We start from the raw sequence: 13,260 nt of genomic DNA on the forward strand, positions 1-13,260 counted from the left end.
GATGCTGGGGTCAGACGACTTTATATCACCTTCCCTTTGGTGCCCCATGGGGCTCCATCTTAGCCATAGGGAGGTGGAAGAAGCAAGAGTGAGTGTGTCTGAAGGTCCTAAGGACAGACTTTTTTCTGTAGCCAGGCTGTGGCCAGTGAGGCAATGTGAGAACAGGGACTGATGGCATTGTGAGTATGGCCCTGTTTGGAATTATGAGAGGAACATCTCTGTTTTTCAACACGTTCTATTAGTTGGTACCAGTTGATGAGATGTAACGTCTAAGGAAACCCACTACAGACAGAAGACATTGACCTTAGATTCATCCTGGGACTGAGCAGGTGCCCTTTGCCCTGGACTATGTGGGCACATGGCTCAGTGTGATCAGGGTAGGGGTGAAGAACACACAGGCCTCTGATTGATATTACTTAATTCAGTCCATCCATCCATCCAACCATCCATCCATCCATCCCTCCAATGGTCAATTAGCCCATCCATCCATCCATCCGTCAATACATCTACCCATCCACCCATCCATCCTTCTATCCATCCATCCATTCATCCACCTACTCACAAGGGACAGAGACACTTGGGCATAGTGCCCAACACAGACCAACTGCCTTACGGTAATTCTCCCTCACAGGTCATTTGCAAAGTTCCATAAAGGGCTTGGCAAGGATGTGGGAGAGGTCAGTCCTATACCCAGATGTCTGCAGAGTGACGGATGAGAAAAGATGGGCAGAGAGGGGAACAGATTTCTGTTTTCTAAGGCCAATAGTCATTCTTCACTCCCTTTCCCAATCTCTTGTCCCCTCAACGGAAAAGGTCAAAGCACAGGGTATTATATCAGGCAATCAATGAGTGCTTACTGAGCATTTACAAGGCCCTGTGACAAAGGCATACAACACCTGGTCCCTGTTGTTAAGTGGCTTTACAGTATGTCTGGGGGCTAAGCCATAAACACTTGAAAAGACTAGACTCTCTAATCTGTGGGCCAAGGGAATATTGGAGACAATAGAAACAGAGAACCTCCTGGAGTAAAAAGATAAATTCCTAGAATTGAAAGGGTCTTAGCCCTTTACATTGTTCCTCCTTTTTTTTTTTTTTTAAGGTTTTTATTTATTTATTTATTTTGGCTGTGCTGGGTCTTAGTTTCAGCACGCAGGATCTTCGTTGCGGCATGCAGGATCTTTTGTGGTTGCGGCATGCGGGATCTAGTTCCCTGACCAGGGATCATGCGGGATCTAGTTCCCTGACCTTGATCCCTGGTCAGGGAACTAGATCCCGCATGCCGCAACCAAAAAATGTCCTGCATTGGGAACTCAGAGTCTTATCCGCTGTACCACCAGGGAAGTCCCTGTTCTTCCTTTTTCAGCTACTTGTGTCCGCTCACCCCTGCTAAAGCCCTTTTGAATTCTTTAATCCTACAAATGATGAAGCAATCACTTCAGGCTGGAGAAAGCTTCAAGAATGAGGTGAAATTTCAGCTGCTCCCTGCCGGGTGGGTCCATTTAGATGGGTGGAGGAGAGAGAAAGAATATTCCAAGGTGGAGGAATAGTTTCCACATTCAACCCTCACTGGATCCCAATTATTTGCCAAACATTATTCGAGGTGCTTGGAAACAAAACTGATACAGCCTTGACCTTGGGGTGATTTTAGGGGCCTCAGACCCCAAGTCAATTTATTACAAGGAGGGGGAGTTAGCATAGAGTTAAGCACAAAGCACTGTCAGAGCAGATGACCAGGGATCTCCACTCGGCAAAGGCTCCTCAGAGGAGGTGACAATACGAGACTATGGCTGGGCCTGTGGGCAGAAGGAGAGTGTGAACTAGGTCTGTTCTCGGCAGCCCTGAGAGGCCTGTGGTAGCAGCTGTGCTGCCTGCTGCCCAAGGACTTGAGCTGCATCTGGGCTGCAGCCGCTGCAGTCCCCAGAGGCAGACGCTATGGCCTGGCCTCTCCCTTGCTGGTCCTTCAGCAGAAGGTGAACCTGCCAGGCTGGTCTGACTGGTGAGGCGCAGATGGAACTCCTGGGGCTCCGACTTGGGCCCCTCCTCTGGCTTCTGCTCTCATTCCCCAGACTTGAGGCAGGGACCCTGAAGTCACAGCTCCTGGCACGTATGTCTGAAGGTGCAAAGGTAGTCAAGGAAGATCTAAACCTTGTGGGAACAGAGAATATTCAACCAATTTGGTATGATCAGCTTTTAAATCAGATGTTTGGGGAAATAAAAGGGCTGGTGTTCATTTTGAGAGGGAAAATAAAAGTAATGGAGAAAATTGCAATCATAATAAAATAAATAATTTATTTCTCTTCCCCTGCATACTAGTTATCTATTGCTGTGTAACGAGTGACCCCAAACTTTAACAACTTAATGCAGGAGCACTTAACTTTCTCACAGTTTCTGAGGGTTGGGACTCTAGAGCAGTTTAGCTGGGTGATTCTCTTCAGAGTCTCTCACTAGGTGGCAGTCGGCCAGGACTGCATCGCCTGAAGTCTCGCCTGGGCTGGAGGAGCTACCTCTAAGCTCACTGGTGTGGCAGTTGTCAGGAGGCTTCATTTTTCACCAGTGGGTCTCCTTATAGGGCAGCTTACACATGGTACCTGACTTCCCCCAGAGCAAGTGAATAAAGAAACATAGACCAAGATAGAAGCCACAGTGTCCTTTATAACCTAATCTCAGAAGCAGCATAACATCACTTCTGCGGCATTCTATTGGTCATGGAGACAACTCTGGTCCAGTGTGGGCGGGGGCATACAGGGGGTGTGAATACCAAGAGATGGGGATCATTGGCTGCTGTCTTCATTCCTTAGGGCTGCCCTAACAAATTACCACAAACTTGGTGGCTTAAAACAACAGAAACTTATTCTCACACAGTTCAGGAGATTAGAAGGCTCTGGGGAAGAACTTGCCTCCTCACTTCTGATGGTGCCCCAACCATTGGCACACCTTGCCTGGTGGCACTCTACTCAGCCTCCATCTTCTCATGGCCTCCTTCTCTGGGTTTCTTTCTTCTTACAAGGACAGAAATCCTACTGGATTTAGGGTTCACCCTCATACAGCATGACCTCTTAACTAATTGCGTCTACAAAGACCCTACCTCCAAACAAGGCGTGAATGAAAAATATTGCCTGCCATATCAGTAAACAAAGGATGTGGCAGCCATCAAGCCATCACATTACAGCTTCCCCCAACGGTGAGCCCTGAGGAAACTCTGGATGAGGAAACTCGGGATGAGAAAACACAGGATACTGGCCCCAGATAGCTGAGGTACATATCAAAGGAATGATTCCAGTGAGCCCAGAATCTTGCATCTTCCCATACATAGAAAAGCGCTGAGTTCCTTAACTTGAGATGTCTGATTTTCTTAAATTAACAATAATCTTTTGATGTTCCTACTACCTGGTCTTTGTTGCAAAAACTCCTATATATCCTGGCTCCCCCCTTGCCTCTTCGGAGCGGTCCCTTAGAGTTATCTGAGAGGCTGTCTTCCAGGCTTGAAGCCCTCAGAATGCCCACCAAATAAAACATAACTCTCAACTTAAGGTTGTACATTTTTTTTCAGTTGACAAAGGTCACAGTCTGAGGTTCCCAGAAGGACATGAATTGTGGGGAACAGTATTCCACCAGCCCAGGAGACCCCTTGGAGGCTGGATCCCGCCTCTTGGAATCTCAGAAGACTGTGACCAATCCAGGTCAAAGCACAGGATTGTTGCCTGTACGTTACCACAAAGCATGAAGGATTCCCACCGCTCCCCTGACCCTGACCCTGACCCCTTAGGGGTTTACCTTTCTGCAAGGTTTCACATCAGTAGTGCCATTCAGCAGAAAAGAAAACTCTGGACTAAGCCCCAAATCTCAGAAGGATTTATCCAAACTGGGAAACAGGTGGAGGAAGAGTGGCCGTGTGCCCAGCCCCTCCAAGGTGGAGGCCCTGAGAGCAGAGGCCGGTTGATCACCACGGGTCTCCTCCTACACCTCCTGGCCCTGCCCAAGCTGGCCCGCCCCAGGACCCCTGGGGGCATGTTGCCCTAGTCACACTGCTGGAAGTAGAAGTCGGTGATGGGGCCATCCCAGCTGGTGTCCTTCAGGAGCTGAGTGACCCGGAGAGGCTGGTCCGCTTCGGGCACGGTGCAGAAAAACCAGCCCGGGTAGGCAGCCAGCTCGAAGCTAGAGGTGAGCCCCGTGTCCCGCCGGTAGAATGTGAATCTCTTGGACTCTTCGGCACTGTGGTAGAGCTCCATGATGTTCACTGGCTGCAAGCAGAGGGCACGGCAGGTGGGTGAGGGGTAGGAGCTGGCCCCAAGGCACAGGGAGGCGGAGCCATAATTAACAGAACCCTGGAGGGAGAGGAGCCCAGGAAGCCGTGGGATCAGCATCTTTGACTTAGTGAAGCCACGTGACGAGGCTGCCCCGACAGGACCCACCTCTAGTTTCAGGGTCGGTTCCTGCCCCGTCCCACACGACAGGCACTGGCTCCCACCCTGGACGCCCAGGATGACTGGAGAGAGTTTGGCATCCAGAGACCGATTGGGGACAATGCTGATCTCCTCACCTAGAGGAAGGAAGTGGATGCAGGGACTTTGGCCGCCCTTCCCTCCCTCTGCCCCGTCATGAGCTGTATCAGGCATCCTGTCCCCAGGCTGGACAGAAGGGGAGCCTCATAACAGCTGTCATGTAGGGAAGGGTGGTCTCCTGCCAGCTGGTCCAGTGGAAGTCAAGGCAGATAGCACACGGTACCGCCTCCCAATCCCACGCCCACTCCAGGGTAAAAAGTTCGAGTCTTCTCCAAGCCCCAAGGGAGACTGACCACCTCTTTGAATGCCCCTCGACCTTCCAGCCTCTTTTCTGTAACCCGTCTTGATAAGCCTCCCATTAGAGTTAGTCGGTATCTTTCCACACCCTGTGAGATTCCTGAGAACAGAAAAGGGTCTCATTTTTCTCTGTAAAATCCCTCCATCACACACACACACACACACTCAGCCTCACAGAGGGCTCTGCCTGGCCCCAGTGCCCAGTAAGGGTGTTCTAGGTGAGTAGGTGTGTGCCACTCTAGAGGGAAGGTCCTGTCACACTGCGTGCAGCAGTGTGAATGAGCCCGAGGCCAGCGGGTGACACCTGCTGCTCTGGGTCCCACCACTCTGAGTGAGCGAGGACCCTCAGAGTGCCGAGAGGACCAGGGGTAAAGGGGCAGAAACCCACTCCCACGTGGGAGTGAAGGTGTAGAGAGCCTGCCTTCGTGCTCTCCTCAGCACTGGCTCCCAGAAAAAGGGATGTTGGACCCAAGTCCACCTGTGAGGAAAGGACAGAACAGCCATCTTGGAAAATAATCCCACCTTTGCATAGAGGCTTCCGGTGGGACTGGGGCATGGCGCCGTGCTGGAAGGTGTGGTATTTTATTTGTCCCTGCTCAGAGCCCGGTTTTCTGATGCCCCGTCTACTGTGTCAGGCCCAGGGTCTGTTGGCTTGTGCCAATGTTTTTAAGCCCTCTTCAGGCCCCCTCCCCTCAGAGTACTTAGAAACCTAGGGAAGTAGGGTCCTGTTTTGCCACCAACCTTTAATGACCTTCCCTGCTTGCAGCCCTCCGGCTTGAAGCTGGTTATCGTGCAGATAAAGCACTTTCAGTTTTGCATCCTTCATTCTAAAACATCAGGACAGGATGCCACTCAGGGCAGGTGGTGGGTGCTCCAGCTCGCCTGGGCTCTGGAGAGTCCCCCAGTCTCAGGCACTGTCACCCTCTCTTCCCACTGAGCCAGAAGTAATGGCGCAACCTTCTCTCCCAGCCCTGGGGGCTCATGCCTACCACCGGGACAAGGCCACAGCCTCCCATCTGAGTCTGGGGTTTGCCCCTTCATCCTATTCAATCTTTTCTACACTAACCAGACTCTTCCCTGTGTCATGTTGGAAAAGAAAGTAAACTGAGTCAGAATCCTGGGTTCTCATCCTGGCTCTGCCACCATCACTGCTGAGTCACAACAGACAAGTTATTCACCCTCTCTGGGCCTGAGTCTCCTCATTGCTAAACTAAGAAGATGGGATAGATGCTGCCCAGGCCTCTTCAGGATTAAAATGTGCCTTGATTGACTTCCGCCTTTACTTCTGCTTGGTGCATTTACTTCCACTGGCCACATAGTCTCTACCACGTGAGGGATTTCTTTACATTTAAAATTCTTTCATTTTGCTTTTCAAATTTAATTCACACCTACAATCTCAGTTGATTTTCTGACATCCTGTGAGGCGAAAGCTGTACTCTAAAGGGGGTTCCTCCAGATGTGTACAAGTTGGTTCAATGCTGACTAAACACAATTAAACAAATCTCTACTTCAAAGTGACTACTATGCTGAGTTGTGCTATGGTCCTCTTTTAAGGGGGCCTAGAAAGCATATTTCCCACATTTCCTTGACCGAGGAGCACCACTGTATAAAGCCACTCGTAGGACTGGGGTTCCACAGAACACACCTTGGGAAAAGCTATACTAGACTCCGAGTTCAGTGAGAGCAAGATTCTTCTCATTCACTGTTGCAAAAGTCCAGATCATTGCAGAGCCCCTGGCTCAGCACATGCCAATGGACAGACAGACTGACTGACAGAAGAGTTTTGCTGTTGCTGTTTTGTCCCAGAGGGCAGCAAGGAGGTAGTGGTTGGATTGACATCTCTTCACTGCAGTGGGTGGTAGCAGCAGGGCTCCAAGCTGGGCCTCCTAACTCCTGTTCTCACTAGGAGGGATGAGGCCACAACCCCCTCTCATCAGGGAACCCCCAGGAGAGGGCCTGCCCCCGTCTGAAGAGGCTGGAAGAACTTCTCTAAGGACAGGGAGTTCACACCTTCCCAGCTGCCCACCCCACCTGTGGGACAAGCGCAGCGCCCTCCCCGGAAAGGCTGGATAGCAGGTCTACCCAGAACTCACTCCCCCCAGAGGACGCGGCCCAAGCAGAGGCTCAGATACTCACCGGAAGCACAGCGCCCCACTCAGGACCATCTCGAGCTTCTGGGTGTAGACTCTCCTATTTTGAGATAACAGAAAATCTTAGGTGGAGATAGAGGCTGAGCTGGCAGGGGCCTCAGTAAGCAGCCTCCTGAGCCCCCCAGCATATGAACAGCCCCCAAGGATCAGGGGATTCTAGGTCTGGGGTCAGGAGAGGTGAAGCCCAGCTCCCCGGAGGACACCTCAGAATGCTCCTTTCTTTTGGCAGGGCCCGTGGTGTCTGCCTGCTCCTCCGAGGTTGCCTCAGCCCTTTTAGTGATGCCCTAGGGAGGGGTCCCTGAAACTGCCTCAACCCCAGGAGGAGCAGGATTTCCAGAGTGATTTCACACCGCCTTAAGCTTCCAGAAACACCTGCTGCCCATTATCTCTCTCAGGGAGGGAAGCTGCTGGAAACAGTCTTCTTCTAGCAATTCTGAAGAACTTCCAGGGGCTTTCCAGCCCTTAGTGAGCACTCATGTCCTGGACATCTGGCCCTTCCAGACCCAATGGTATCATGCAGAGAGCAGCTCAAGGAAAGCAGATTTTAGAACAACCCCCTTTCCTCCTTCCTCCCTCCCCTCCCTCCTTCTCTCCCTCTTTTGTTCCCTCCCTCCTTCCTTTCCCTCTTTCCTTCCTTCTTTCCTCCCTCCCTCTCTTCCTTCCTTCCTTCTTTCCTTCCTTTCTGCCTTTGCCAGGACTACGGGAAATGCTGGAGGTGGAGCTCTCCTGCTTAGCGGATGTTAAGTCAATGTATTCATTGTAGAATAACCTGAAAATCCATATTGACAAAACAAATCAAAACACATGGATACTTATCTCCAGTGCGTGCGTCATCAGCAAACCAAGGACAACAGTTTTTCCTCTGCACATACACACCTGTAACCATCGCAGCTTTACACACGACTGCATCCCAGAACCTACACTCATTTCAACACGCTTTTTTCACGTAGCAAAATAGCAGAATCTCTTTCCATACCAAGTATAATGATATCAGAACATTGAATAGCCATATAGTATTTCATTCTACAAATGCAACATCATTTATTTATAGCAATCCGTTATTAATAGTCCTTATTGCTATTATGTGTCATTGAAAATCATGTTGTGACAGACATCTTTGTATCAACATCTTTGCTCGAGTGTCTGATTATATCCCTTGGAAATAAAACCTAGCTTGGGCCATCTATGACTGATCTTTCTTCAGCACCTAACCGGTAAAATAACATGTGACTGTGTAACAATTCATGTGGTTTTAATCCATCCATACACTCTCTGTGATGGATCTAAATGAAAGGTAAGGGTCAGTGCATAATGACAATTTAATTTTGTCTTGAGCACAACTGATAACCATTTATTGTTAAGGTATACCTTTTAAAGAAACTGTGTTCAGGCTCATGGGCTAAAATGTCCTTAAAGTGTTCAAAAATAAATAAAATATCAAGTTGTTCAAAGGATAGAAGAATAACTCATCACTCATAATGCCACTAATGTGATAAACACCTTTCAGAAAATGTAGAGGCTTATGCAAAATTGTTGAATTGGCCATAAATTGACCCAACAGAAATAACACTCTTTGTGCAAATACTTGCAAAAAAGAACAAAAGAGGAAAGAAACTCCAGAAGGAGTTGGCCATTAGGCAAAGTGTCTTTAAGCAAACAGGCTTTCATTTGCAAAGTGATAATAGAGAAGAAGATTTTGTTTCCCCTAAAAATGTAAAATGCCATCTGCCCCGGTTGCCCTCTCTGATCTCCTGACCCCAGTGAATTGCACCCCAGGACGCTGCCGTGGTGCTCCATCAAGCTCTTTCCTCATTCTGCTAATAAAGAATGAAGCCAGTATGTGGTTGCCCCCCCACCGCGGGATGCTGAGGGTACGGGGTGGGGGGGGGGATGTCTCCGCCAGCTCCGTCTACTCCACGATGTGCATAACAGGGGATGGATACAGAGTGGATGGACGGGACAACAAATGGATGAGCCAGGAAGGTGAAAGTAAGAAAAATAAAACAAGCCCCTGTTAAGAAAAGTTCTCCAAACTTGAAAATAAAACACAATGATGACATCATGTGCTGTCAGTGTCATACTGGACCACCCTCAAACAGTCCCACCAACAATTGCTCAATTCCCTGGGGAACATCTGTCTTCGTTTGACTTATTAATTACCATGGATTAGATATCAAACTCTGTGAAGTTAGATGTGAACTAAGAGAAGATTGATAAATTTCAAATGATTTCTGCCTGATAGAAAAGATAACCCCAAAGGGTACAGTTGGATTGCCTTGCAATTCATTAAGGAGTTTTTTTTTTTATCTAAGCCAATCTATTCCACAATTTCTTTCCTGACTGATCATATAAACCTCTGTTCCTTGACTTATCTTTTGAATTAGCTTTATCATCCTGCCAGTTCCTTCATTTATTAATAAAGATAAATCTTTGACACATGCTCACTATGTGTTTGTATGAGAGTCATGTTTTGGGTTTTTTGAAAATTAAACTGGCGTTAGCTAAAACAATGTTATTTTGCCCCAGACTCACACACCATGTGTGGTGGCTTTAAAATATGTCCACAGATTCTTTGATACCCCACCCTCTAAGAGGTGGAGCTTAATTCTCCTTCCTTTGAGCGTGGCTGGACTTAGTGACTTGTTTCTAAAGAATATACTATATGGTGGAAGTGGTAGCATGCCACTTCTGAGGCTAGATGGTAGAAAGCATTGCAGCTTCCCCCTGGACCTTTCTTGAACCACTCACCTGGGAGAAGCCAGCTACCGTGTCACAAGCAGCCTGCAGAGAGGCCCACGTGGTGAGGAACTCAGACCTCTTGCCAACAGCTCACTCGCAAACCTTCCAGCCCCATTAGCGCCATCAGATGATGCAACACTGTCTGACATCATAACTGCCACTTCATGAGAAACCCTGAGTCAGACTACCCAGCTAACGTCACTTTTCAGATTCCCGATTCTGAGAATCTGTATGAAATAATCAATGTTTGTTGTTTTAAGCTGCTAAGTTTGGGGATAATTTCTTACACAGCAATAGGTAACTAATACACTTTGTCATCACGACTGGCAGTTCCTGTTTCTGTTGTTCCTGTTGTTTTTTCATTCTCCAGTCTTCAGTGAGTGTCCTCCCTTCTTAGGAAGCAGCTCAATACTTCACAGACTTTATAGGACCATGGAGGTGCCCAGAAGCTGTCCCATCCTGCAGAGGGGTAATGTACCCCAAGGTGACTTCTCACCACCCTTGAGCAGCAGCACACATTCACCAACAGTTTATTATAGTAAAATGGTAGTTTTTTATTAAGAAGATAAATTTAACAATAATTAAAATAAACAGTATTCACTTGGTCTTCATTATGTCCCCAGAACAATGTTTAGTGATTGACCTGAATTTTCTCATTTTGTGCTCAGAACTGCCCTGTGTGGTAAATACCATTATTATGTCTCATTCATGGGTGTGGGAACCAAGCATAGAAAGATTAACTGTTGCCTGATATTAGACCTGCAATTTGTATTAGAGTCAGAACCAAACCCAGGAAACCCCAGTCCAAAGCTATTGAGCCCAAGACACAACGCACGAGTGAGAGTGATGGTTTCACAATCTGAGTCCAATCCCATCAGGCCCCTGCTCCCCACGTCTCTGGGAGTAAAAGGCAAGTCTTCACCACACTTCCAGAGCCCCACAAGATCAGGCTCTCATTAACTGCTGATCTCATCCTTTCACCACCTCAAGCCACGTGAACCTCTTGCTCTTTCTTGAACAAGTGGGACATGCTCTTGCCTCGGGGCCTTTGCGCTGGCTGTTCTCTCAGCCTGGAAAGCTCTTCTCCAAGATATCGGCATGGCTCACTCCCTTACTCCTTAAAGTCTTAAAGCTGAACTGTCACCTTCTCAATGAGACCTACACTCATCATCCTATGCTGCTCTCTCCTGCTCCCACATTCCCCTTTCCACGCTCCATTTCTTTGCAAAGCACTCACCATTTGTAAGCACACTGAATAATTCAGGTGCGTATTATGTGTATTATTTATCAGCTCCCCTGCCAATCCTGCTGGAAGATAAACTCATTCAAATGGAGGTGTTTTCTGTTTGATCATTGGCATATTCTAGGCACTTAAGGTGGTGCCTAGTATACAGTAAGCCTTCAATTAATAATGTTGCATTGACATCGAATGGATTACATGCTGTGCCACGTAGAAAAGGCCAGAGACTTGTCGAACATTTTGTTCACAATTACGATTTTATTTCTCAGAGAGTTTTGATGCTTCTGGCCCCTCATTCTCTTGATGTAGCAGTTAAGACCACAGGTGGACAAACTTTGGCCTGTGGGCTAAGATGGGCCCACTGTTTGTTTTATTGGAACACAGTCTTACTCATTTGTTTACACAGCCTATGAATGCTTCTGTACCACAATGACAACAATGAATATTTGTGACAGAAACTGCATAGTTTGCAAAACCTAAGATATTTAGTACCTGGCCCTCTAGAGAAAAATTTGCTGAACTCTGGTCAAGATTGTCTGGATTCAAGTCCTAAATCTGTCACTTGGGACTTCCCTGGTGGCACAGTGGTTACGAATCCGCCTGCCAATGCAGGGGACACGGGTTCAAGCCCTGGTCCAGGAAGATCCCACATGCCGTGGAGCAACTAAGCCCATGCACCACAACTACTGAGCCTGTGCTCTGGAGCCCACGAGCCACAACTACTGAGCCCAAGTGACACAACTACTGAAGCCCTTGCACCTAGAGCCCATACTCCACAACAAGAGAAGCCACCGCAATGAGAAGCCTGTGTACCGCAATGAAGAGTAGCCCCCGCTCACCACAACTAGAGAAAGCCCGCGTGCAGCAACAAAGACCCAATGCAGCCAAAGACAAATAAATAAAATTTTTAAAGAAGAATTTTTAAAAATCTGTCGCTTATTAGCATGTGTCTTTGGCCAAGTTATTTAACCTTTCTGTGTTTGGAGTCCTCATCTGTGAAATGGGGATAAAAATAGTACTTACTCATTACTCAGCCATAAAAAGGAATGAAATTGGGTCACTTGTAGAGACGTGGATGGACCTAGAGACTGTCATACAGAGTGGAGTAAGTCAGAAAGAGAAAAACAAATACCGTATATTAACGCATATATGTGGAATCTAGAAAAATGGTACAGATGAACCTGTTTTTAAGGCAGAAATAGACACAGATGTAGAGAACAAACATAAGCACACCAAGGGGGGAAGGGGGAGGTGGGATGAATTGGGAGATTGGGATGGACATATATACACTAATATGTATAAAATAGATAACTAATGAGAACCTACTGTATAGCACAGGGAACTCTACTCAATGCTCTGTGGTGACCTAAATGGGAAGGAAATTCAAAAAAAGAGGGGATACATCTATACATATAGCTGAGTCACTTCACTGTACAGCAGAAACTAACACAACACTGTAAAGCAATTTTACCCCAATTAAAAAAAAAATAGTACTTACTCGGGAGTGGTTGTTAAGATTAAATGAGTTAACGTATGTGAAGTGTTTAGAACGGTGCCGGGCACATAGTAGGTGCTTAAATGTCAGCTATATCATCGTCAGCATCATCAGCTACCTGGCCTTGGGAAATTTGCTTCATCTCTCTGATGTAATGATTCATCTCACCTCCTTTTTGTTTCTCTATAAAGACGAGAGTAACATCCACCTCACGGGGCTGTCATGAGGACTGGTTGAGACAGAGTCTGTGAAGAGCACGGTGGGCACTTAGCACAAACCCCCAGACGTCTGCTTCCTGCCCTCTCTGTGTTTCCCGGTCTCCTGCACTCGTCCCCAGGTACTTAAAGAGGAAACTGGGAACATAGCAGAGGTCAAGTTCACATTCACCTAAATCTGGGGCTGGTTCAAGACCAAACACTTCCTTGCATGCGCTAACGTGCTTACCTGGGCCAGTGAGGGAGAAGTCCCCGCCTCAGCCTGGCTGAGAGGCCACAGCACAGGCTGTGGGATTTCCAAGTAGGTTAACATTCGCCGCACAGTCACTTTGCCCGGCATCATCTCAAAAGCAGTACAGGCATTGTGCCGGGGGTCCTGTGAGAAAAGTGCTATTCTCATTCACATTTGACTGATAAGACGAAATCAGGCTTCGAGAGTTTGGGTCACAAGGTCACAAACTAGTAAGAGCTGGACCCAGTATTGGTACTCTGGCAGTTCGATTCCAGACTAACTCACCCCCATCCCCAACTGTGAACAAATAAACCATGGAATTCGTTCAGATTCAGGCAATAGAGGATAGGAGGGCAGAGCGGGAGGCTAGGAGACCTCCCTGCCAGGGGT

At 47.8% G+C, this 13,260-nt stretch overlaps 1 protein-coding gene across 1 annotated transcript; it reads right to left on the minus strand.

The window, feature by feature from the left end:
* Window positions 1–4,016: 4,016 nt before the first annotated feature.
* IL36RN (interleukin 36 receptor antagonist) lies at window positions 4,017–6,964 on the minus strand. Its single transcript, XM_068564974.1, has 4 exons — window positions 6,936–6,964; window positions 5,541–5,626; window positions 4,413–4,540; window positions 4,017–4,241 (listed from the first exon to the last, which is right to left on the minus strand). Exons 1-4 carry the CDS (start codon window positions 6,962–6,964, stop codon window positions 4,017–4,019), a joined length of 468 nt encoding a protein of 155 aa, XP_068421075.1.
* Between the last annotated feature and the right edge of the window lie 6,296 nt (window positions 6,965–13,260).

This window comes from Eschrichtius robustus, chromosome 15, assembly GCF_028021215.1.
Source record: "Eschrichtius robustus isolate mEscRob2 chromosome 15, mEscRob2.pri, whole genome shotgun sequence".
Taxonomy (NCBI): domain Eukaryota; kingdom Metazoa; phylum Chordata; class Mammalia; order Artiodactyla; family Eschrichtiidae; genus Eschrichtius; species Eschrichtius robustus.